The 23475-nt window shown below is 44.6% G+C and overlaps 1 protein-coding gene across 9 annotated transcripts in view; it reads right to left on the reverse strand.

The window, feature by feature from the left end:
- Positions 1-1348: 1348 nt before the first annotated feature.
- IKZF1 (IKAROS family zinc finger 1) overlaps positions 1349-23475 on the reverse strand; it is a 99819-nt gene continuing 77692 nt past the window's right edge. For 5 of the 9 annotated variants that reach the window (XM_074379696.1, XM_074379700.1, XM_074379694.1 and 2 more), the window contains 4 exons: positions 22906-23073; positions 18174-18299; positions 13807-13941; positions 1349-5869 (listed from right to left, as the gene is read on the reverse strand). In XM_074379696.1, the coding sequence (XP_074235797.1) occupies positions 5160-5869; positions 13807-13941; positions 18174-18299; positions 22906-23073 (1139 nt within the window). In that variant the 3' untranslated portion in view covers positions 1349-5159. The remainder of the gene's footprint in view (positions 5870-13806; positions 13942-18173; positions 18300-22905; positions 23074-23475) is intronic. The other 4 variants (XM_074379701.1, XM_074379697.1, XM_074379699.1 and 1 more) reach the window with 2 other exon arrangements.

The following is a 23475-nucleotide window of genomic DNA, read 5'->3' on the forward strand; positions in this document are numbered from 1 at the left end:
ATCAGAAATGAGATCAGGAATTTTGGGTCTCCTGGTCCCCAGTCCTGATTTTAAATTTCCAATTCTAAAATTCTATGGTAACATCTGAACTATAGCTTGACTTTTAAAATTTACCCCACTCCTCAGGAAGAGAAGTGAAATGCGGCTAGCAGCTGTTTCCAGGAGACCAGAAGAGGGTAAATCAATACTCAAGATTTACAGCGTCAAAAGGCTATGTTGAGAATAATTCTTCTGTAAAAGACAAGCTAGTGAAAACTAACAAATGAAGCCTGTCATCCTACCCATGGCTCCTAAAAGAGTTTTGGAATCTCTTTTTCATGTCACTACGTTGCTGCTCTAGCTTCCTAAGGCATTGAGCTGCTAGCCTGTATTTTACAGTGTTACAAAAATACACATCAGCATCTTTATCAACTCTTGTCCTACCCCCACCCTTCTAAGTTACTTTTCCTTCTTAGTTTGAGTCCAGGCTATTTTTTAACTAACTGTAGATATTCTTTATTTATTTATTTTTTTTTTTTGCACCGTGATCACTGGGAAATATGCAAGGTGTAGCTATAAAAATGGCTGAGCAGATTTGTAAACAGATGTATCATTATATGTATATGTACATATATACAACGTGATCCCTCAATGAAATAACCTAAGGAGTCTGAAGAGTTCTCCTAAAGATGCTGCCTTGGCAAAGACATTTTCAAAAGTCCTGCTTGGGTAGTGGTGCCAGGCCCTGGTGTGAAACCCAATACACTGTTTATTTCCCTAGAGTTTCATCTTGTTTGGATCTGATGTTGTGCCGTATTAAAGGTAGTCACCTGACTTGATTGGCTGCATCTGAACCCAAATATCTGGCTCTTCATCCAAAAGGCACGACAATTTTCACCAGAGAGTCTGCAGTAGTGAGATTCCGCAGCAGAGCTCAGATGAACCTCCCAGCACCAGCCCAGCCCTTGAGGCTCTGCAAAGTGGCTATGCTGAAGGTGTACTTACTGTGGTCACTCTGCCCTCTGTGCTCCCACCACCCTGGGCCCGGCCACTCATGGAATGAATGGCTGCAGAATACTGCAGTGGAGAACTGCAAATGCATCTCTTGTTGCCCTCTATCCCCACCCACCCTCAAGACTGGGACTTGGAACCCCTTGCCCCAGCACTGTTGCAGATGGGAGGTCTGCTGCGCTGAACTGCTGCACCAGCCACATGACACCACACATGTTCCCAAGTGGTACTGCCGCTGTCCCGAGGCCCATCTCTTCTCCCTCTCATACTGGGATCTCACTGGGAGAAAGTCTAGGCAGATTCCTGCTCTGCTTCTGGGTCTTCTCTTACGGCAGTGTGGACTTCACGGGATAGGGCAAACAGTGTATTTGTTGCATTTATTGGTTCTATCACTACAGAAGAAGCATTTCAAAATGCGTACAAAAGGATACTCTATTCCTCCAGTGGTACATCCCTTGTTCACAGGTAAACAGCAATAATTTAACATCATCATAGAGGCAGACTGGAAATATTATGACTGCATTTCTCATTTACAATCCTGTGCATGTACTCGCCAGAAGGGCAGCTGAAGACCTAAAGCTGTACTGGATACAACAGATTCAACCTGAACAATCACCACACACAACATTATAAAAAAGTGTATTAGAAAGTATTGGAAACAATATTGCATATTAATGTGTGGTTACACATGTTCACAGTGAGTGCCATCGCACTGAAAGCATATGTGCTTTTTTCTGATGCCTGTACATCTTAAATAAGTCTAATAATTTTGGTTCATCGTAAAGTAAAAATACATTGAAATGAATGAGAGAGATACAGATTTTAAAAGAGTTGACCATTCATTATTGCTGGAACTGAAGGAAGGAAGGATACACGGGTGTCGTGATTTGTCTGAATAAGTCCAGTTCATCTCGGGTTTGTTTTGGCAAGAGAAGGACATGACAAAACTCATAGTTTGCAGTAAAAAAAGAAAAAAAAAAGAGAGAGAAAAGCACAAAATGGGGAAAACCATATAACAAACCTACATCTCAGGTAGCTCTTTCTCAAGGAAGATTCTAAGATTTTATTATGCGTCTAATTTTAAATTTGAAATGGGACATGCTGCTATCTGAAGCAACTGGTGCTAGGACTTAACCTTTGGTGATAATACAATGATAATGCGATGATTTTTAGTGACTCTTGGATTAGGATAATCACACTCTCTAGGTACAAATTACAGAAGGAATATGAGGCAACAAGGAGCTGAGATTCAGGCTATTCACATCCTGGGAAGCTGGGGTGGCAGGGAGCCGGAGGGAACAAAAAACAGTGATTTCTAGCTGTAATCAACAGGCCAGGCTGTTATGGGTCACCCTCCTGTCTCCAATATTTACCTCAAACACAACGAGAGTGCGTGGCATCTAGGCACACAGCAGTACACAGTGGTACCCAAGACACACACTCATGCCATCATACAACAGAATGAACTATACAATGAAAAATGTGAGGTCATGCAAACTCCTACTTTTACCAGCTAGAAGAGAAAGTTCAGCAACTTTTGGTACATGATATGACCACCTTTCAAACATAAGTTAATTACTTGCTGACATAATATGAAACCTTACTTTAAATACAATAGTTTCAAAGAAAAATGGTGTTACACTATAAAACCACAACAGAAGCCATGGAAAGAGACATTTATATTGGCTATAAAAGGCAGTGAGAGGAAAGGGCAAAGCAGTTTAGAAAAGAATTCCTGCAGCCACTATTTACAGTTCTGGTTTGAGCTTTGTTTGAATTCCACTTGAAAAAATAACTCCCTTCAACCAATTGACACAGTGGGATGAATGGAAAAGGACAGAGTAGGTGAAATTTGCAACAAACTCAAGAGAGTCTCTTAGGGAGACCCTAAGAAGGCTCTCACCTTAGAGATGTTAACTTGGATAAGGCGCATCTTTCTCTGTAATTGCATATTGAATGGGTGCTGTCTAAAGCCCTTGCTCCTCTCTCTTCCTTCACTCAGTGCATTGGTGCGGCAATGTTGTTTATTCCAGTTTCCAAATGCCACACCCTTCTGTAAGCAGAGAAATCCATGGCTCAAGAATGGTATCTTTGTAAACTCCATCCTTTCCACAAAACTCAAATGTTTATGAGGAAATATGTTTTTGAAGACTGAAGGGGAATAATTCATTGATAGAATTTATAATGATTCCACAGGATCACAAGTCAGGCTTGATACTGCTGACTGCGAATATTGAGAATATTCTTCAAGTGCTTTATTTTATTTTATTTTATTTTATTTTTTTCTTGGAAGGCTTCCCAGACCTTTGATGGGTTTAGAATTCATTTAGGTCCGTGGTTCTCCGACAGGAGTGATTTCTCCTCAAAGGGAACAGTTGGTGATACGTGGAGACAGTTTGGGTTGTCAATTTGGGGTGCTACCGGCATCTACTGGGTAGTGACCAGGGATGCTGCTAAATATTCTACGATGCACAGGAGAGCTCCCTCCCAACAAATAAGTATTCAGCCCAAAATGTCATAGTGCTGAGACTAAGTACCCCTGTTTGGATTAAATGCTGAGGTGCTTATGTACAATCTTCCCTCTGTTGCTTCATCTTGGGACAGTGTTGGTGAAGTGTTGTAAATATTTGAAATGGTATATTCATTGCCTAGGTGGTTGAGAGTAATGACCTTAATGATAGCATTAATTTTGAATGAGACCCTTGCTGGTTGGGATTAGAATCTCCACACACCTTTCTTGGACTTCAGAGCCTCCATGTCATAGCATGGATGGGCAGGGTTCTCACCGGCAATGCCACCTGCCTCTTTCCTGGGGGATCTGGTGGCATTACTATACGAGGGTCTGGCTCAGTCCCTCCATTGCCCTGTGCATTCCAATATCCCACAGGTGCAGGGCCAGCCGTCCTATGTATATGTGAACACACATGCTGCTTTGCCTTTACAGAAAAGAGCTTCACCACATTTGAAAGCTTAGTTTCAAACAGGTGAGTTCTGTGTGTTACCAAGAGAGATGCTGGGCTTCACATATTTCATAAAGCTGAAAATTAATGATGATTCTAAATCACTCATTTTATGGGCTTTAAAATGAGAATAATATACAGTGAGAAGAGGGAAAAAAATTTACCAACACTGAGAAATTCAGGCTTGTGGCTACAAACAGATATACATAACTAAAATAAGGAGTAGGACTGGATTTCTTCAGGAAAAGAGGCTTCTCAGCCAGGGAAGGAACAGATCTGAAATAAAGCTTTGGCTTCTGACGAATGTTGACGTTTGAGAGGTTCAAAAATAACGAAGATCCAAATTTCGGGACTGGTGTTTAAATTGTAGTGATAGACTTTGGGGGCCATTAAAGGCATGGGAGTGAGAAAGTGGGGAACTGGGCTCCCCAGATATGCCCACAGGAAGACCCACTCCTCCTAAGCCGGCAGCAAGCCTTGGGAGGCTCAGGCCATCTGAGCAGTCTCCGCAAACCAGTGCATCCAGGAGGAGCCCAAAGGCCCTAGCCTGACCTCTACCTCCACCCAGGGCAGTTAGACAGACAGGACTTTCCCCAAACAGTTCATTTTCCTATGCAGAATACAACTTAAAATAGTATTTTCTCCCAAAGTGCAGCCTCTCAGCCCTAGCTGCATGTGGCCCGAAGCTGGCCTGGGCACGGACTGTTGGCCCTGCTGTATGGGCACTTGGGCGGTGGCACATCTGTCCTGTCTGCTCACCGGCAGAGCCACAGGCAGGGGCTGTGCTCCCTGTGTCTGGGGACTGGAAAAGACCTGGCGTGTGAACCCCGTGCTTAGCACAGAGACCAGCACACTCCTTCCCGGGCTGTGGCCTGTTTTATCTATTTCTCTCTGAAAATTTAGACTCATCATTTGGCAAAGGGGATTCTAGGAAGCAACAGGTGAGGGAATCTCAGCCAGCAGTCTGGGGAAACATCGAGGAAGCCAGCAGTTCTGGGTGCTCCCAATGCAGCCCTGCCTCTAAAAATAAAAAATCTTTTCAAAAGCAAATCAAACCCCAACCAACTCAAACATAAAACGAAAAACAGCTACACATCCAAGCACAACGTTATCTGGTCCAGTCCAGTCTCTGCTGCTGGCGGGAGCGAGGAGGCGGCAGTCCTTGTGCTTTTCCCGGGGGTGGCTCGGGGTGGTGGGGCGCGGGGCGCTTTAGCTCATGTGGAAGCGGTGCTCCCCCCGCGTTATGTGCGACGAGAACTCGTAGCGGTCCTGGCTGTGGTAGCCGCACATGTTGCACTCAAAAGGATCACGGAAGCCGTGGCAGCCCATGTGGATGGTGTACATGACGTGATCCAGGAAGAGCACCCGGCAGTGTTCGCACTTGTACACCTTCATCTGCTCCCCGCTGGTGCTGACCACGCGGAGCGCGTCCTGCGAGTTCTCGGAGGCGGCGCGCAGCAGGTCGTAGGCGCGGTGCTCCTCCTTGAGCGACAGCCCGTTGCGCGCGTGCGGGGCGATGTGGTTGGTCAGGTAGATGAGGCCGCCGCGCTGCTCCTCGTTGTTGCTCTCGGTGTCCGTGGAGTCTTGGCAGCTGTTGCTCGGGGACGCCTCGCGCTCCGAGGGCACCGACTTGGCCTTGGAGAGCAGCAGCAGGTTCTCCACGGCGCTGTCCTGGGCCGAGTGGTTGGAGCGCGGGGTGCCCTCCGCCAGCGGCTTGTGCAGCTGGTACATGGGGCTGATGACCGGGACCACCTCGGGGCCGCCCGGGGGCGTCTGCACCAGCGGGCGCAGAGACTCGGCCCCCAGGTAGTTGATGGCGTTGTTGATGGCTTGGTCCATCACGTGGGACTTCATCATCTCGTTCTCCTTCTCGTAGCTGGCGCTGCTGTCGTAGGGCATGTCGGACAGGCCCTTGTCCCCTGTGGGAAGCAGGTGACAGTGAGTGGGGGGCGACCACCTCCGGAACCGGTCAGGTCCGGCAGCGACAACTGAAATCTATGCCTGGGGAGGGGAAGGGGAACACTGCCTGGGGACCCAGCGTACTTGTGGACCCCACACCTGCACACCTGCACACACACCTGCAGACACATCACAGCTGCATCACACCCCATGCATCTGTCTAGGAGCGCAACGAGCCAGGACCTACCTATCACAGGCACTTAAAGAGATTTTGTTGGATGAATGAATAAATAGGGGAACCAGAGATTAATTGACTTGAATTGAATTATGTTACTGTATTTCATTTCATATTTAAAATAGCGTATTTTAAATGATGCATTTTCAGTAGAGTGTTCTCAGTAATTTACAACTAAATTCTACATTTATTGACTTAAAATACACAATTATCATTATTCATTATGTACAATATAAAATATGGGATGTTTAATAACTTTAATAATTACATTTAATAATTTTAATGATAGAGTATAAAATTTAATTGAAATCCATGATGACTGTATATTTTTTATAATAAAGTGACACATTTTTGACAAACAACCGAAAGGTAGATGAGCTCGGATTTGTGATGAGAGTGGAAAGGATACTCAGACTTAAAAGTAGTTCTCTGTAGTTGGCAGGCCTGAAGCAGGGCTCCACAGAAACATGCGATGGAGGGCAAGGGGCGCAGCAAGGAAGCTACGGGGAAAACACTTGCTATTCGTCTGTTGTTTTAAAAAAGTACTGAGAACTACTGATGTAACTACTGCAGAGGCATCAGCAGTGACCGGGCCCTGGCCTCGAGAAACTTCTGATCTAACATCATCAGTTCGCAGGAGTCCATGAGCTCATTTCCCTGGCTATGGTGAAACAGGAGCCTAGATTTGGCTTGTTCAATTAGCTTTGGAGAAAACATCTTAATAAAAAAAAATTCTCTTGAAGACACACCTTCTCAATAATCATGGCTTAATTAGGAAATTCATTAATGACAGTAACTGCATCCTTATGGCAAGACTGTGACTGTGCTCTACTCTCAGCGGTGGTACATCAATGAATCAAAGCACATGAGCCCATCCAGGGGATGTCTGAACAGTTTATATTTTACCCCTACTCTGTGTATTTCCTTCCTTCAACACATCTGGACGGGATAGAGGGACAGCACGGTGAGCAAGTGAGAGTGGTCCCCATCCACTGCAACAAACAGCTACCAGGGGAGGGTAGGTAGACGTTCATGCATGATCGCACAGATAATTCCTTCCATCTGAGAAATCCATGAAGACAAGGGGAGCTTGCTATGAGAGCATTACACAGGCTTCTGATCTTGTAAGAGTCAGCCAGACAAGGAGGGTTTTGTGTCCCAGTGTTGCGGATAACAAGAAGGAAGGTTCTGGAGGGAGAAGAGGCTGGGAGGTGTGGCAGGGCCAGGTGAAGGTCAGGGAACCAGAGCCCCAGGTGGGGGCAGTGCTGGAGAGATATGCAGGAGGGACAGGCAGAGGCCAGCCAGGCAGAGACTTTGTCTAAAGGAAAATGAAAACCACTGAAGGATTTGAAGGAAGAAGTGGCCGTCTCATTCACTGTGGAAAGAACAGATTGAAAAGGGGCAAAAGTGAGGGATAATTCAAGACTTCCCCAAACTGCAGGTTATGGCTGATGGTGGCTCATGGGGGTGGTCACGAGGGAAGGTTCCACCACCTCCCACGCTGCACCTGACACTGAGAGCTTCAGCTGGTTCTTACTAACAGAAAGATAAACTACCCTGTAATTCGCAAATTTACTAATAGGACTTTCATAAAATCTGTGACCATTAAGAATCTTCTGGGGATATATGCCCCATTATACTATAAAATACCTTTGAGTTTCATGTCTTCTTTTGCAGTGAATATGTATCATTTAATAGCCTTGTTTCTGTCTGTTTTCATATACTGGTGGTCAGAAGTGGCACATACTCTGATTACAGAAAGAAAACTTGTGCATGGCCAGTTATACCCTCCCAGAAACAGAACCGGATGAAAACTCTATGAAGCCAATGGTAGGGACCAAAGAAGTGGTGTTTCTCTCCACTAAAGGTCAGAAAAAGTAATTGTAGAATGTTGCTGAAACCACACACATTTTTGTGTGTGTTGAGCAACTCAATGTCATGTTACTTTTACTATAGAGCGGGACAAATCCATTCTGGTTTGTATCCAAGTCTATCCCTCTACTGAATCAAGGCAAGAAAAGGAGGGGAATGGACTTTGTAGCCAATTTTGCTAAACATAAAATTCTTTACAGCCCCACCAGAAAGATGCTTTCCCACCTAATCATCTTGTCTCTCCCCAAGTCATGGTTCTGTGGTTTCCCAAGCAACCACTGAAATCTGTTGTCTTCAAAACCTGGTATCACAACAAATGGGTGTAGGAAAAAAATCAACATATATGCCAGATGACTGTGGCACATGGAAATTACCCATAGAATTTCTCTTCCCTGCTATCCAACAAAACAAGAAAAATAAAAACCTATAAATTTCACTAACAGCAATCAGCTGAAAGAACATGTCATGTATAGACATCAAATATTATATATATATATATATATATATATAACTACATATATAATATGTATTTCATTATAGTGTGTATGAGTACACACACACACACCAAAGACTGGAAAGAAACAGAGAATTCTGGCATGAGATGTAGGGCAAAGCGTGGCTGCTAATCTCAGCTCCAAATCTTTAGATACGAGTAAACAATAACCTCAGCATTTCCCCTCATAACCTCATATTCATACAGACATGATTCAAATAGGTATCTGTTTCCTGTTCTGATCAAAACAGCAGTTGAAACCTTGGCTGGCAAGAATCAGATGACCATGGAGAAGTGAGCCCCTGTGGGCTCCCTGGGACAGAAGCAAAGTCCTCCGTGGTCTACACTGAAGGGGCAGATGGTCCAAAGCCCCCAGAGTACCTCCTGTGGGAATGAAGCATTCTCCAACTTGGTTCAGTGCTGATGGCTTAGGGCATTTAGCTAAATTTCAGATGAGGGAGAGAAGGCAAAGGAAAAGTATTTTAACAAAGGCTGCACTTTTCCTCACCAAGCTCTTCCAACCCCATCTTTGGCATTCATTCAGGATTTGGAAAACTCAATAGCTCTCACAGGGAAAAAAAAAAAATACAGTGAGAAGAAGGTTGAAACGTCAATCAAACTATATCAGACCAAGCAGAACAAGCAAGATGAAAAAAATGTCATGGTTACTATGAAAATATTTTCTAGTAATACAGGGAAAGAAAGGAAGTAAAACACAGGCCACTGAGTCCATCCTAGGGGAAAAAAGTCCTTAATTCCAAGAAGAGAGGAAATGCCTCATAATTGCTTCACAGCATGGAACCAGTTTTAAAAATATGCAAAATAAAATGCAAAAGCAACAGAATAAGAGGAAGAAAGAGATTACAAATTTCAGAAAACAAAATAAGGAGAAAAATCATGTTATTACAGAATTAATGCATGGATTAAAAATAGCAAGTAATGGAACAGGAACTACTAAAAATCAAATTACTGACAGAGGAAAACCACAAGAGAACAGTGAGTAATGTAAAAATAGACAAAGAAATAAACAAAAATCTTAAAGAACTGTTAACAGATATGGAAGACAAATTAACATACGGACAACTGGTATTCCTCAACAGAGATCACAATAGATGAAACAAAACATGTTTATATAAAAGAGAATTTCCCAGAAATAGAGAAAAAAGGGACTCTCTAGATAAAATGGTAGGAAATTTTTATTCGGAATGAATAGACCAAGATACATCCTAATTAGGGTATTTAACTTCAAGGTTAAAGAAAGAACCCTCAGGCATTCAGGAATAAAATGCAAATCACCTTAAAGAAGAAACAGTTACCCTAGACTTTGATGTCTCCATAGCAACATTCAACAAGCCATCAGCAAAATCTAAAGAGTTCTCGAGGGAGAAAACAAAACAAAACAAAACGAAACAAAACAGCGACCCCGGACTCTAGGTTCTGTCGAAATGCTCGTCAAAAACAAAGGCAACAGGCCACCATCCTCAAACACAATACAATCACAGAATACCTTTAGAAACTTTTTGCAAAAAGTTGCTTGAATGTAAAGTCCAATCAATTAAGAGATTAATCAAAATAAACAGAAATAGGGATTAGAGGGCAGGGTCTGATCCTTGACTCTATCTGAATAGAGGTAGTAATAAATAAACTACTATGAATTATGATTACAGAACAGAATGTGAATATTACAAAGTTGAACAATGTAAAAACAGTAAGATGCTGTGAACACTGGAACGCTGAATGCGAACTGGAATACTGTCCTTATTTTTCAAAGCAGTGAGCCGGTAGATACTGTTTAAATTGAAACCACTGTATTTAAAAAATAATTCAAATTTCTTAATGTTTTTAATACATAATACATATTTTTACTCTTAGAGGAGCCTTTAAAAATAATATTCCTTTATGTGAGAGAATATTTAAGATAAGCCAGTTCTCCAGCTTTGTTTGGGTCTTTTTTCACCTCTTGAATTTAAGGCATGTATAATATGTTGGAATCTTTATGAAGATATTTATTTCCTATTTACCTATCCATCAATCCGTCTATTCATCAGCCTATCCACTCACATACATATGCATAGGAAGATACTTGGAATGATGCTTCCCTGTTTTTGATATTAGTAATTTCTGGGTGTTGGGATTTGTGGTGATTTGAAAACATTTATCTTTGCATTAAAATTCCTTATATTAACTTCGTGTTACTTTAGTAATATAACAGGGTTTCTTTTTCTTATAAAAGAAGAAAACATACCAAGAAAATGATAATGGGTAAGCAGGAATGCTGGTAATTCCTGTTTTCCTCTTTGTGCTTTTCTCTGTCAAAAATGTTCCTACCTCACGCACCAGACTAAAAACAACAAGTGTTACTATTTAATATAATCCCCTTTCTAATTAGATGAATCAGTCCTGTTCTCCTGGATTTGATGATCTCAGAGGAGGAGATCCTTAATGGCCCCCATGGTGAGGAATGTTGCTGGCAAAAGAAATACTTATTCATACTCATGTCAAAGTTTCAGGTAAAAATTTTAACCATAGGTCATAGATGAATAAAGCACAACTATATGCCACTGAGCAATGGTCAACATGAAAATCCTATCATCTTACATTCCTAAGAAGCTTTCTAGTGTTGACAGCACCATCACATTCATCACCCCTTTTGAGCCTCGGGATAGCTCTGAGAGGAGGCGGGGCAACAGGTCCACGCCCACTCCACAGATGGCAACACCGAGCCCAGCACCATGCTCAAGGCCACCACCAGTCACTCCTAGCTGGAGCTGACTCTGAAGCATGCAGCTCTCAACTGAAGCACTACTGGGCCAGCTTGTGTGAGGACAGCTGCATTCCTACTCTCTTTCCAAGTTCACATGAAGGCTAAACTCCGCACCTGAGAAGTGGGGCATGGCCTTAGAGGCTCACTGGCCTTTTCATTTTAGGGCTGCAGAAGCTGTGACACATTAGGAATGACTGACGGAAATCTCATCAAGTTGAAGTGGGGGTAAGGTAGGCATTTTAGGGCAGGAAGAGGCATTATTTTACAAATGAGCTGCCAGTCACCAACAGATCACGCAGCTGCTAGTGAGTCTTTTGCTCCTGACTCCTCTTCCGCTACCCCTGCCCACCGTGCTCACTGTGTCCCCGGGGACTCCGTTTTCATCTTCGCTTTGCCCCATCAGAGCACTGTGTTGCTTAGTTCATCTACCAACACAGAAGCATCTCAAGCCAACGCCCACATTGTGGTCTCACAGCGGCAGGGTTGGGGAGTGGCTCCAGTAGTTTCGCAGACGAATTTCTCATTTGTTTTCAAGTCTCCAAAGCTAAAAGGGGCTGCGAATGCTCATTCGCCAAAGCATTCTGCAGGCTCCTCACTTGACAGAGGATGTCGTCCCAGCTTCTCAAGGTCAGCGACCCTTCATTCCTCTTGCACACACTCACTGCCTTATCTCTGCCCATCTCCCAGTCAACACCCATCCCTCTGTCACTGTGTCCACTCCAGAGGGCCTCCAAGCAGATGCTGGCTGCTCAGGGGGCAGCCTGTGGGCCCTATGCCCACTGCTGTTGGAATCCCAGCACTTACGCTCAGCACAGCACCTCCCTCACTCCTGCTCTGTTCAGGAAGGCAGGGGCTCCCTCGTTCTCATGGTCCAAAGGCTCAAGCGTATGTGGACAGCTCCTCACTGCCTCACCAGCGGCTTTCATCCCTTTTGTAAACTGAATCCTTCTCTCCCTTGCTCCTCTACACCCCCAACCTATGACAAACCCCTATTTAATCCCAAGGTCAAAAGGGAGCCCTGTTTGAAACTGAAGCTGGTGCCCAGGATGTGGCCTTGCCTCTGTCCTTCCCCCTTCCTGCCATCCTGCAGGTCAACAGGTGCCCTCTGGGACCCCTGGCCTCACTAGGCCCTGTTCTGGCCCCACTTCTCTCCCACCACAATTTCCCCATGTGTCACAGACGCCAGAGGTCCTTGAAAATCAACACGTCAAAAACAGAAGCCCGTCTTTTCCCAGAACCTGGTGTTACCCTTTCCATCAAGGGCACACTACTCTACTTGAGTGTGTGTGACTCACGGTTTCCTTCACCCAATCCCTGCCCGCACCACTACATGCCCCGGCACCCGCCCTTCCCCTTCATAAGCCTCTCTTTCCAAGCTCGCTGCCGCCGCCTCCACACTCCCCCTTTTCCAGTCATTCTTGGTACTTGCTGTCTTTACTGTCTTAGCCGTTGCGCTCATCAAAAATATGCCAATGCTTCTTTCCTGCTGACTGAATGAAGGGTCCCTATCTCACCTGGCATCGGAAGCCATCCATCCTGTGGTGGAGCTGCCTGGGACAGCTTCACTTTTCCTGCCTCCCCACGGGTTCCTGAGTTAAGCTGGGAACACGCCCTGCTCCTCCGTCATGTGCTCAGGCCTTCACTCCAGCCCTCGTGCTCAGCATTCCGGTTTCTCACTGATTGTATCCATCTGCCCAGATTGCCCCGTTCTTCCAACACCTAGAATGTGCCGACACCCTATCCCTCTTCCAAGGTGCACCTCAGCTTCATGAAGCACTTATTGGTCCTCTTTCCTGGACAGAGTAAACCTTCACACTGAGGGTTTCCAAATGTTCTCACATCCTGGCAGTCATGGCATGTTCACAATCACCCCGAGAGATGCTACGGAATTGACGAGTGTCAGTGAGTGGCTCTGTATTGACTCTGCACTGGTCCCCAAGCCTACGCCTTTCCACTCAGACCCGGGCTCCGACCCTGTGGCATCTGGCTGGATGGTGGTGTTGGTGTGCCTGTCACCTACTCTGGGCAATGCTCCTAGAGAGAAGCATGGTCTTGTTCTTCCTTTTTCTCTCTCAAAGCATTAGGCAAAAGAGCAATCCTAGCTAAACCCAGTCTTCAGCAGACACTTCTCAGGGGTCAGTCACTGTACAATTACTCCCATGAACCCTTCAGAGTCCCCGTAAGGGGAACGTTAAGAGCTTCATGTGAAAAATGAGGATCTGAAGCTCGGAGAAGCCGGCTAGGCCTGGGGTGTCCTGCACTGTGATGTGCCCAGCTGAGCCAGGCCCACACTCTCCACCCCGTGCACGGTGGCCCAACCTCCCCTTAGGGACGATGCCCACAGGCAGATCACAGTGCAGGCCGCAGACACTACACAATCACATCTAGGAAAAACTGGCAGGAGATTTGTTATTTCTAAGACACTTAGTGGAAAAAATGCTAAGATATTTCAGGAATGATATAGCTTGCCAATTTTTGCTTTTGAAAAAAGTCTCACTTTTTTTCCCTTTCTTCTACCCTCAACTCATTTCCAAGTGCACCTAAAACACCCGCATAGTTGTTTTTTAAGAGACAGCAAACATTTAACTCTTACCAAGGAATTTCTGAGGCATAGAGCTCTTACGCTTGGCGACGTTACTTGCTAGTCTGTCCAGCACGAGGGATCTCTCTGATCCTATCTTGCACAGGTCTTCTGCCATCTCACTGTGATTAGTTTCTTCTTTAATGACTAAAGTCAAAGACAGTTAAAGAGGCCAGTTTAGAAATGCCTTATGTTTAAAGGGTTTAGTCATGTCCAGTGTGAAATCTGACATCTGTTAAGTGCCTACAAGAGCCAGGCCCTTCCTACAGATTAATTCTAATCTTCCCAGCAACACTGCCAGACAGGCAGAGGCAGCCCCAGCAATGCCAATGACCAGCCACCTGCAAAGGCTTCTTCCTCCGACAGCTGCTCACCACACATTGTCCCCTTCACGTCCAAACGCACAGGCACCACCAGCAACGCCAGAGGCTGGACTGGATTAAGCAATGATGTGCCTTGGACAAGTCCTTTTAACTTTCAGAATACGCCCAAATCCACTACCTCACTCAGTCCTAATGGTAGCCCTCTGAGGTGCAAAGAACTGTCTTCACGGACCAGCACGGTGAACTGAGATACAAAAATGTGGCCCCCAAAGTACTACAGCAGATCTGGGCAATGTGGAGAAAAAACCAGAACCCCTTATCTCTGAACACACGGCAAACTCCTGAAACTCAAAGCACCCCTGACTATTGTAGAGAATTTAGAAATTACGGAGGTGAATGTTGATGTGTGGCCCATTTCTAGTCATTCTCGATTGTTCTGTCATCTCTTTCCATAATTGAAGGTAGAATTTTGTATCCTGCGTAAGTGCATCTACCTTTACATCTAGTTATTGGGGCTGGAGTTCTAAAAATGTAACTCATTTCCCTGCAATTTCTCCTCATGTATAAGGAGCTGATAATGTAAACTGATTACCTTAAATGCCTGATCAATTCTTCCCATACTGTTCCTGCCTTATGCTTCCTCCTGCCTCAGGTATTTCACGCTGATTTATCATGGGGTCTGCAGTAGGTTTATCCATCTCTATTTTTGATTTGTCTGCCTATTCTTCAAAGAGTTCCATCCATTTTAGCCACATTTTCATACATCACTTGACATTACTCTTCTTTTAAAACGTTGCCAATTATCTCATGTATATATCCAGATACTTTAGGACACACAGTTACCAGATTCCAGTAAGATTACAGGTCAGTTTTATGTTGAAGTGATACTGTAATTTGGGCAGGGACAGCAACCAGCCCTCTCCACCTCTCCAACCTCCCACATTTTCCTTCTTGCTTCAGTATGGTTTGCTGATTTTCCTCATTTCTAAGTATTTTATGTTTTCAATGCTATTACAAATGTAACTTTGCAAACACATATTTCAAATCGGCTATTGTTGCTGGTATATTTTTACCATTTGAAATATGTGTTTTTTATTAAATGGGCAAACATATATAGCCCACATCCTGATTTACATGCAAGATAAACATAAATCCATAAAATCCAATTCTACTGGTCACACACTTCATCTATTAGGCTAATGTGCTTTCTGACATGTCCATCCTTCTCTGCAAAGTTGCACATGTAGCCTGCCCAGGACTCCCAGCAATCAGGGGTCTTCCTCTGCACCATGGCACAGGGCTTCCCAAAAGCCTCCACCCCCAGAGTTGATCACAGCAAGGAACAAGTGAGTCTGATGATCCCCAGTCATGGGCTGCTCTGTCTTTAGATACAAGCACCTCCAAAGGCTGGTGACTCTGTGCACCAGAGGCTCAAGAGAAACTTATTTTTTTTCTATAAAGACATTGAGAAATTATAACAGGTGACCCAAAAGCCTTTTACTAAAGAAAATTATATTCAGAAAAATTCGTCTTTTCCTATACCACCTAGCTGAGGCTTTGATTTTACTGAAACCATCCAATTTAATGGGGCTTTAGGGGTAGGGGAAGAGACTACTCGCCCATCCATCCGAGCAGAGATGAGGGGTTCTCAGAGTGGGACAGAGGAGGAGAGATGCATCAGAAGGCACAGGTTCCACCCACCCAGGTACTGCACAGCTGAAATGCCCAAGCCCCTGCTTGTCTTCCTGGCCCCAAGCTTAGGTCAGGAGGACTTCGTTCAAAGTCCTTTGATGGATCTCCTCAATGCTCCAAGTTCCTTAAACCAGCAGCAACTACCAGGGTTAGGTGTTGGCAAGGGCAAAAAACAAAGGTGACTGGAGAAAGGTGTTTATGATCATTTTGCACTTTTTGATGCCACACCAGACAGAAACAATTCAACGTAATTAAGTGCGGGACTGACTCTGTCTGCTGCCAAACAGACCAGATCACTGCTCCTTCCTAGAGAGGCTTTCATGCCTCCTGAGCATGGGGACGTAGAGGCATCGCTGTGGTAGTCCAAGTAACTTAACCATCAAAGGGAATAAATTAACATCTTAGGGTGAAACTGACACTCACCCCAGGGTAATATTTAATACACATACTGGGACATAATCTTACTGACAAAGAGAGCAACAGAGAAGGATTAGCTTGAAGGTGTCAGTATGTCAGTGGCCGAAACGTCCATGTTTAGGTAAGTACGTAACACGTGTCTATGCTCCTGCTCAAACCTGGATCTACTCCCTCACGTTTCCCTCAGAGCGTTGCTACGAGGGTGGCCAGGCATGAATGATCACTCACATTTAAGTGACGAGCTCTGGGTCACATTCAAAAACAGAAAACCCAAACCCAGGTCTCAGTGAAATGAGTGCTGCTTCCCCTGCTCCCCGAGCAGACCCCTCAGCTGGCTGTGCACTGCAGCTCATTTCTTTAGTGATGAAAACAGCAGGGGAAACAGACAGAAACAATATACTATCTGTTTCTTTTGTTCATTTTGTGGTTTCAATTCTATGTGCATATCGGATTACTGTATTCAATAGGGCTTGATATTATCAATGATAAGTCCTCAGGAAATATTCGTTGAGTAAATAAAACGGCTTATTAAGCATTAATATATAAACTACATCATTAGGAGCATTTACTTTCAAGACCCATTCATTTATTTTCTTATAGAGAAAATGGCATTTGAGTGTTGCCATTTTATTTCAAAGGAACATAATCATCTCCTCATCCATTAGTCTTCTGCCCTGGGGTCTCACCATGTGAATAAATAAGTGTTAAATTATTATTGTTATTATTTTAATATCCCGTTTCTTCTCTTCCACTCACCCTCAATACCTTTCCATTCCAGGCCTGAGATTTTGAAAGAAGCCAGATGATGATTTAATGGTATCTTCCCATTTCACAGGTGAGAAAATTGAGGCCCGGAGGAATCGCCTGTGAGCCCCAGGTCCCTGGCTGACTGGCAGAGGAGACAGCATCTGGGTGCAGAGCTCTGGCCAGATGAGATGCTGCCTCTCCATGCCAAGACCGACCAGAATCCATTTTTAGGCATTCTCAACATTACTTTTTCCTGCTCTCATCTGCCATTAATAATCTGAGGGTACTCTGGTGAATTTTCCCTTTAGAACCATTTGTTAAAGTCAGAAAGGTGAATAAGGCTTACTAAATTCTCCGCCATTTGTTGAATTTCGACCTCACAGTCTAGTGATGATTTTTCCAGGGGTAGTGCTAGATGCGTACTGTTTTGAAAGAGATTAACGTTATTTGATCTTTTTATAAATTGCTTATCTCTTAAACAATTAGGAAGGAACCTTTTATAACACTGCCATTCTCCTGGTGAATCCAGCCTTCCTCAATACGCTCCACATCATTTACTCTATAGCCTTTGGGGTCGGAATCCAGTCCCATCTCGTTATGCAACACACAGCAGAGCATCACAGCTCCTACAAAAGAAGTGACTTTCCCTCTCATCCTTTGACAGCCTCAATAGTATCCACGACGGCGGGCTTCCAACAAACTTCAGCCTCACACTCCAGGCAGGGGTGGATACCATGCCCTCAGTCCGAACTGACACTTAAAGTCACGGCCTCAAAGTTCTTATTTGATCAACTTGGTTAAAAATTTGTTTTAAAACAAGATTTTACATTTTATTTTGTTTACAAAGAAATGATCATTACTTGAGGTGTTTTGTTGTTGTTGTTTTAAAACCACCAACATCCAAGAAACAACCCCAAACCTTTTAAGGTCACTGCTATCCTCATTTCTCCTGATTGGACGCGGGGAAGGGTTTTAAAATCAAGCTCTCTCTGGTCAGATGAGGACCTGGAAAGCTGGGTGCACAGTGTGCTTCTGGTGAAACTGTGATGTTATTGGCCAAAAACTTCCCTCCCTCCCAGCCCAGGCGGGAAGCAGGCCCTTGGCTCTGCTCCTAAGGCTGCTTGCAGAGCGCCCTCCTTCCCCGCCATGCTGGGGGGAGAGCCGACCAGGCTGGCCTCCGATCAGAGCAGCAGCGCTTACCTGGGTACAGCGTGCCCGGAAGGCCCATGCTTTCCAAGTAGTTGTGGCAACGCTCTTTATGTTCCTCTAAAGAGCTTCGCTGTTTATAGCTTCGGCCACAATATCCACATTTGTGAGGTTTACCAACTGCAGAAAACACAATTGAGTTCAAGACCCCAATTAAATGTCAGCCTTATGTGTAAGGGGAATGCATGCAATACAATTATTACCAAAAAAAAGTAAAAAAAAAATGTTTACCCTTGAGAGCTAAAAGTGTTATGGACTTGGTCAAAATTCCTGAGTTTAAAAATGTTAGTATACAAGAGTTTCTTTCATTGTGCCAAGTACTCATGGGACTCTTGTTCTGTCTTAATTTGTCTGCTTTACTGACTACCAAATTCTCTCCTCCTCAGTCACTGAAGCCTATCTTTTAACTGGTGGAAACGAGCCACTGCTGTGTTATAATGTGGATGCTGGTGACTGGACAGAGATGTGAGGAAGGCCTGTGTGTTGGCTACACTGTCTTCAGATTCGCCTCCAGAGCAGAATTCAGTCTATGCTGTGGGCTGGATCTGCCACGATGCTGCGGCTACGTTGAATGCAGCCAGAGTGAATTCAGTTCCAGGTGATACACTGGAGGTCTCGAAGAAACCATGCTGGACAAATATGCTTGAATGAAATGAGCATTTTATTTCTAAAATACACTTTCTTACATAACATAAATGGATCTTACATTATTATATAATACAAAATATTTTGTATTTCCCATGTATGTGTAGATGTAATACAAAATATTTTGTATTTTCTATGTATATGTATTTTTTATTCTACATATATGTATATTTCTATGTATATGTATTTTCATATACATATTTTCATATACAATACATATACATATACATATACATAGATAATACAAAATGTATTTTTCATAAACAGAGCTTACGGAAAAGCTCTGCTTTCTTGCCAAAGAGCTTTAGGATGGTGTAGCTTCCAGGTTAGCCTTGTCCAACAGAACTTACTATGATGATAGAAATGCTCTCCAATGGTGCTGTCCAATATGGTAGCCACCAGCCACATGTAGCTATTGGACATAAAAAGTGTGGCTAGTGCTAATTTTGTTTAATTTTAAATTGTTATTAAAAATACATGTAGGTAGTAGGTACTGCATGGGGCAGTGCAGTTCTACATAATGAATTTTAGTCCTTTTTGGATTTTATTGAGTGATATTTTAGGAAAAAGAAAGACTAGCCAGGAATCCATATCATGCCCAAGTTTAAGGACCTCAGTAGATACCATCTTAAGAGATAAACTGAATAAAGTATCTTTAATCACTTCTATAAGGAATATAAATTTCCAACCTAACAGCAGAATCTTCGACTTCTTTCTCATGTTGTTTGATTGAACATATTTCAAAGTATTGTATAAAAAATTAAGAACATCCAAATAGGAACGTTTGGTAAAGTGGTTTAGCCAAAGCTTATATGGGTTAAATCTCTTTCCTAGGTGAACAGATGCCACAGTAAGAAGATCAACATGGTAGCCAAAATTTGACTTCCAGACTATTTAATAGAGTATGAAAAGGATCTCTCTTTATTTATATAAAGTGATGTACCCCCAACATCAAGAAATAATGTTGCAATATAGAATATTGCCTAAAATTGCATATTTTATTGAATATTGCTTTTAGAAATTAATAGGCTATAGATAACCATAGTGTCCTTTCCTGAAAAAGCTGTGACTTCAGTAAATTTCACGATCAAATTGTTTCCGGTATATATGCTATGGTGTCTTAATATCCATTTTTCTGAAAATATAGTTGATTTTAATTCTGGAACATAAAAAGCATGTTCACTATAAGCGAGTAAGCTCAAGAGTACCTTGAAGCATAGCCCAATATTCTGTAGGAAAGAAGTTCTAAGCTTGCAATTTTCAAAGGAAGCCATAAGGCAGGAAGGGAGATCTCTTCTCTACCCCTCCAAATCCCCCAGCCCCCTCCTGCTGTCAGCATGGGACAAATTCTCTATTTCTGCTAACATGCTGGTCCATAAGACGTCAGGCCACCACCAGCCGCTAGGGGAAGCTGTGATACTGATCCTGGTTTTTAACGGGACAGGGGAATGGCCATTCCCAATGGAGTAGAGTGTGACCACATCTGAATTTGTCAGACGAAGGCCAAAGTCCTTATTTCACTTCATTGAAATCATTTTGAAGAAATCATCACTGCTTCTTTCCCCAAGAGCAGTGTGTGTCTCCGCACTATTTTCGGACAGACAGATCCCCAGCAGCCCTGCACCCATGATGGTTTTCTCCACTTGCTCATCCATGAAACCGGAATAGAAATACATGGTCCAAAGTCTACCACTGTTCTATAATTACTCAAGTAATCTGCGGTGTTTAGAGTAGGATACCATCATGCCTGAAATGAAATATACAGGCCTGGAGCCAGAATAACATAAAACACTCCACTAGATATTCCTAACTCCACACAGGAAAGGAAAGAGAGCAGCTCTCCTTTTAAGGACTGATGTACATGACAGATTCCACTGCAATCAAGAGTAATCTGGGCATGATGATGACGTAGGGTTGGTGTCAACCTAAAAATGAGTGTTTGTGTTTTCCACTGACATGGGAAGTGGCACTTCCCAATAACCCAAGGTAATACTGCTGCCAACTCTGTCTATGTCTCCATGACCCCTTAGAAACGACAGCTGTGAGGCTTCTTCCTAGATCACTTGTTAGCACGGCACAGAAACTGCACAGTCCTCTCAGCTGAGGCCAATTGCTTGTCATCCCCAGGCACCACTTCTGGCTCCAGGTGGAACCGCCATCCATGCTCATCGCCCAGGTGAACATCTAAAGGTGCTCACTGTCATGCTACTGTCTTCCCATCTCAGGGGAGCCACCTGTTCTCCCTGCCCCCTGTAACAAGGCAACTGTCCCACTTCATAGCCCCCCTGCTGACCCACCTGCCCTCTGGGGGAAGCAACTCCTCATGGTATAGCCATTTTCTTGGAAGTTTTTAGGAAGTCAAATCACCCAAAGCCTCACAATTTTCTGATCGAGAGCATGTGGGGATCCTTCTCCATGTGCACCACCAGGAAGGAGGTCAGGATGGAGAGGAGGGGGTGCACCAGTCCCTGCGACTCCTCTCCTTTTTGTCTCCAGCCAACTGCAAGGACCACCCGCCAGGAGAGAGACTGAATTCTCGCCAATATGGGGGCCACACCCCTTTCTGGGATTACTGCTGACACACACTGGTTTAGACCTTCTCTAAAACAAACTTCAGACACTCGCCTTCCAGCATGTACTTCGGAAGTTCCTCCCTTCTATGGGAAGTCTCTCTTGACTTTTCACCCCGGGATCCACTGTCCCCTTCCTTATGCTCCCTCCGTCCCCTCGGATTCAATGTCATGCCTCCTATAACACGTTGGTGCTTTCCTTGTGTGCACCTGAGGTCTCCCGTGCAGAATGGTCACCCCAAGGTGCTCAGTAAATGTGTGATAAAGAGATGGACGCAATGAGCAGCCTCTAAAACCCCCAACCATCAAATCCGCATGTCACATTTGGGAAGAGATGGCCTGAGCCGCTGCAGACCTTTCACAAGGAGCACGCGTCCCTGCCTCCCTGAGGGAGGCTCCTCCTTATCCTGCCACCCGGGGAGGGTGAAGAGCAGTTGTTCTGAAGCATTGCTATTCCTCAGGGCACCCGCTTAGAGAGACTACTGCTTGGAGAAGGGCCCTGGCTGGTGGCTGGCTGGGGCATGAGGCTCTTCGAGGGGAAGGACAAAGGCCATCAACCTCCCACCCACAAGCCCCATGCACTGTACTATAGCAAACATCCCCGACTGGACAGTATGAAGGAGACCTGTGGGTGTCATGTTGTGTAGACCACACTCAGGCAAACATGATCCGTGACAGGCTGGCCAAGAGCCCGCTTTTCCTCTGCTCTGTGAAATTATGGGGCTGCTGGATAATGAAACACCCCGGACTATTTCTCAGCAGGCAGAGGAAGGGGATCTAACCAAACTTTAGTGGATTTGGGCTTCACAGGATGGGAGTGTTTTGAGAATGATGGAGCATTTATGCCTCTGATGATCTTGCCAAGACTCTGGATTATTTGGGTTGTACTTTATCTGTCTAATTCAAAGAGAAAGGCTGCTGTCTAAAATCTGTTAACAGCCCTAGACTGGCCTCTGCAACTGTGGCCTCGGCTGGTTTTTGGTGTCAGAGCTACACTGGGCTCAGTCTGGGTGGGTGTGCCCTAAATCACCCTTGTCTACTGGTTCTGCAAAATAGCTATCCCATTATAACTGTGTGAAACACCCTGAAGTGTGACTTCACAACCAACATAACAAATTGTACTTGGAAACGTTTTTGGTCTTAGCAGTACATGTGGTGAAAACATTTCCTGCACAATTCTTTATGGAAACCCCACTAGCCTGATAAATGGGATGAGGAGGCCTGTTCTGAAACACGCTACCTAAGGTGAGACGTGTGTGTGTGTGTGTGTGTGTGTGTGTGTGTGTGTGTGTGTGCATGGGGGTCCTGGCGCCCAATCCCCCTGGTGCGATGGGGAAAGTTGAATATGAAAGGGGACAATGTCAAGGAAGTGTCAGCCCACACCTGACGCAGGGTTGCGATCTGGGAGGGCCTCAGGGTTAGCCAGCCAGGATGCAATCTGGGACCCTCGAGGGCATAGCAGAGGAGCCCCAGACACCCGGACAGCCCCGGACGGCGTCCAGGGGACCTACCGGAGTGTGTCCTCAGGTGGCCAGTGAGGGCGTCCCTCCGGCGGCAGGCGTAGTTGCAGAGGTGGCATTTGAAGGGCTTCTCCCCGGAATGCAGCTTGATGTGCCGAAGCAGGTTGCCCTTCTGGGTGAAGGAGGCCCCGCACTGATTGCACTGGAAGGGCCGTTCTCCTGGGATGGAGAGAGGAGAGCTGGTGAGAACTAAACTCAGCGTGGGGACACGCGGACAGCGCTACGAGAAAGTTGTTTCCCACGGGGGCTTGGTGACTTCCACCGGCTGCAGGTTTGATAGAACATGAGGCTTTCAGACTAAACCTGCCAGCTCCTTAACGCTTCACTGGCTGGGTCAATTTGATCTGAAAATCTAATTTTTTTTCCCTAAATCAGAATGGCACATCACAATGCAAATTCAAACTCATTTAAATAAAGTGACTGCAACATTTTGTGATGAAGAGCCACTCTTCCTGATCAGCAGTTTTGGAATAAACCAATATCCAATTTTGCGTGTTGTGGCATTTGGTGGGGTTTTTAATGTGGCTTTTTTCAAAGGGTCTTTAAAATATGCCACTGAAG

This window comes from Saimiri boliviensis, chromosome 10 (genome assembly GCF_048565385.1).
Source record: "Saimiri boliviensis isolate mSaiBol1 chromosome 10, mSaiBol1.pri, whole genome shotgun sequence".
In the NCBI taxonomy this organism is placed as follows: Eukaryota; Metazoa; Chordata; class Mammalia; order Primates; family Cebidae; genus Saimiri; species Saimiri boliviensis.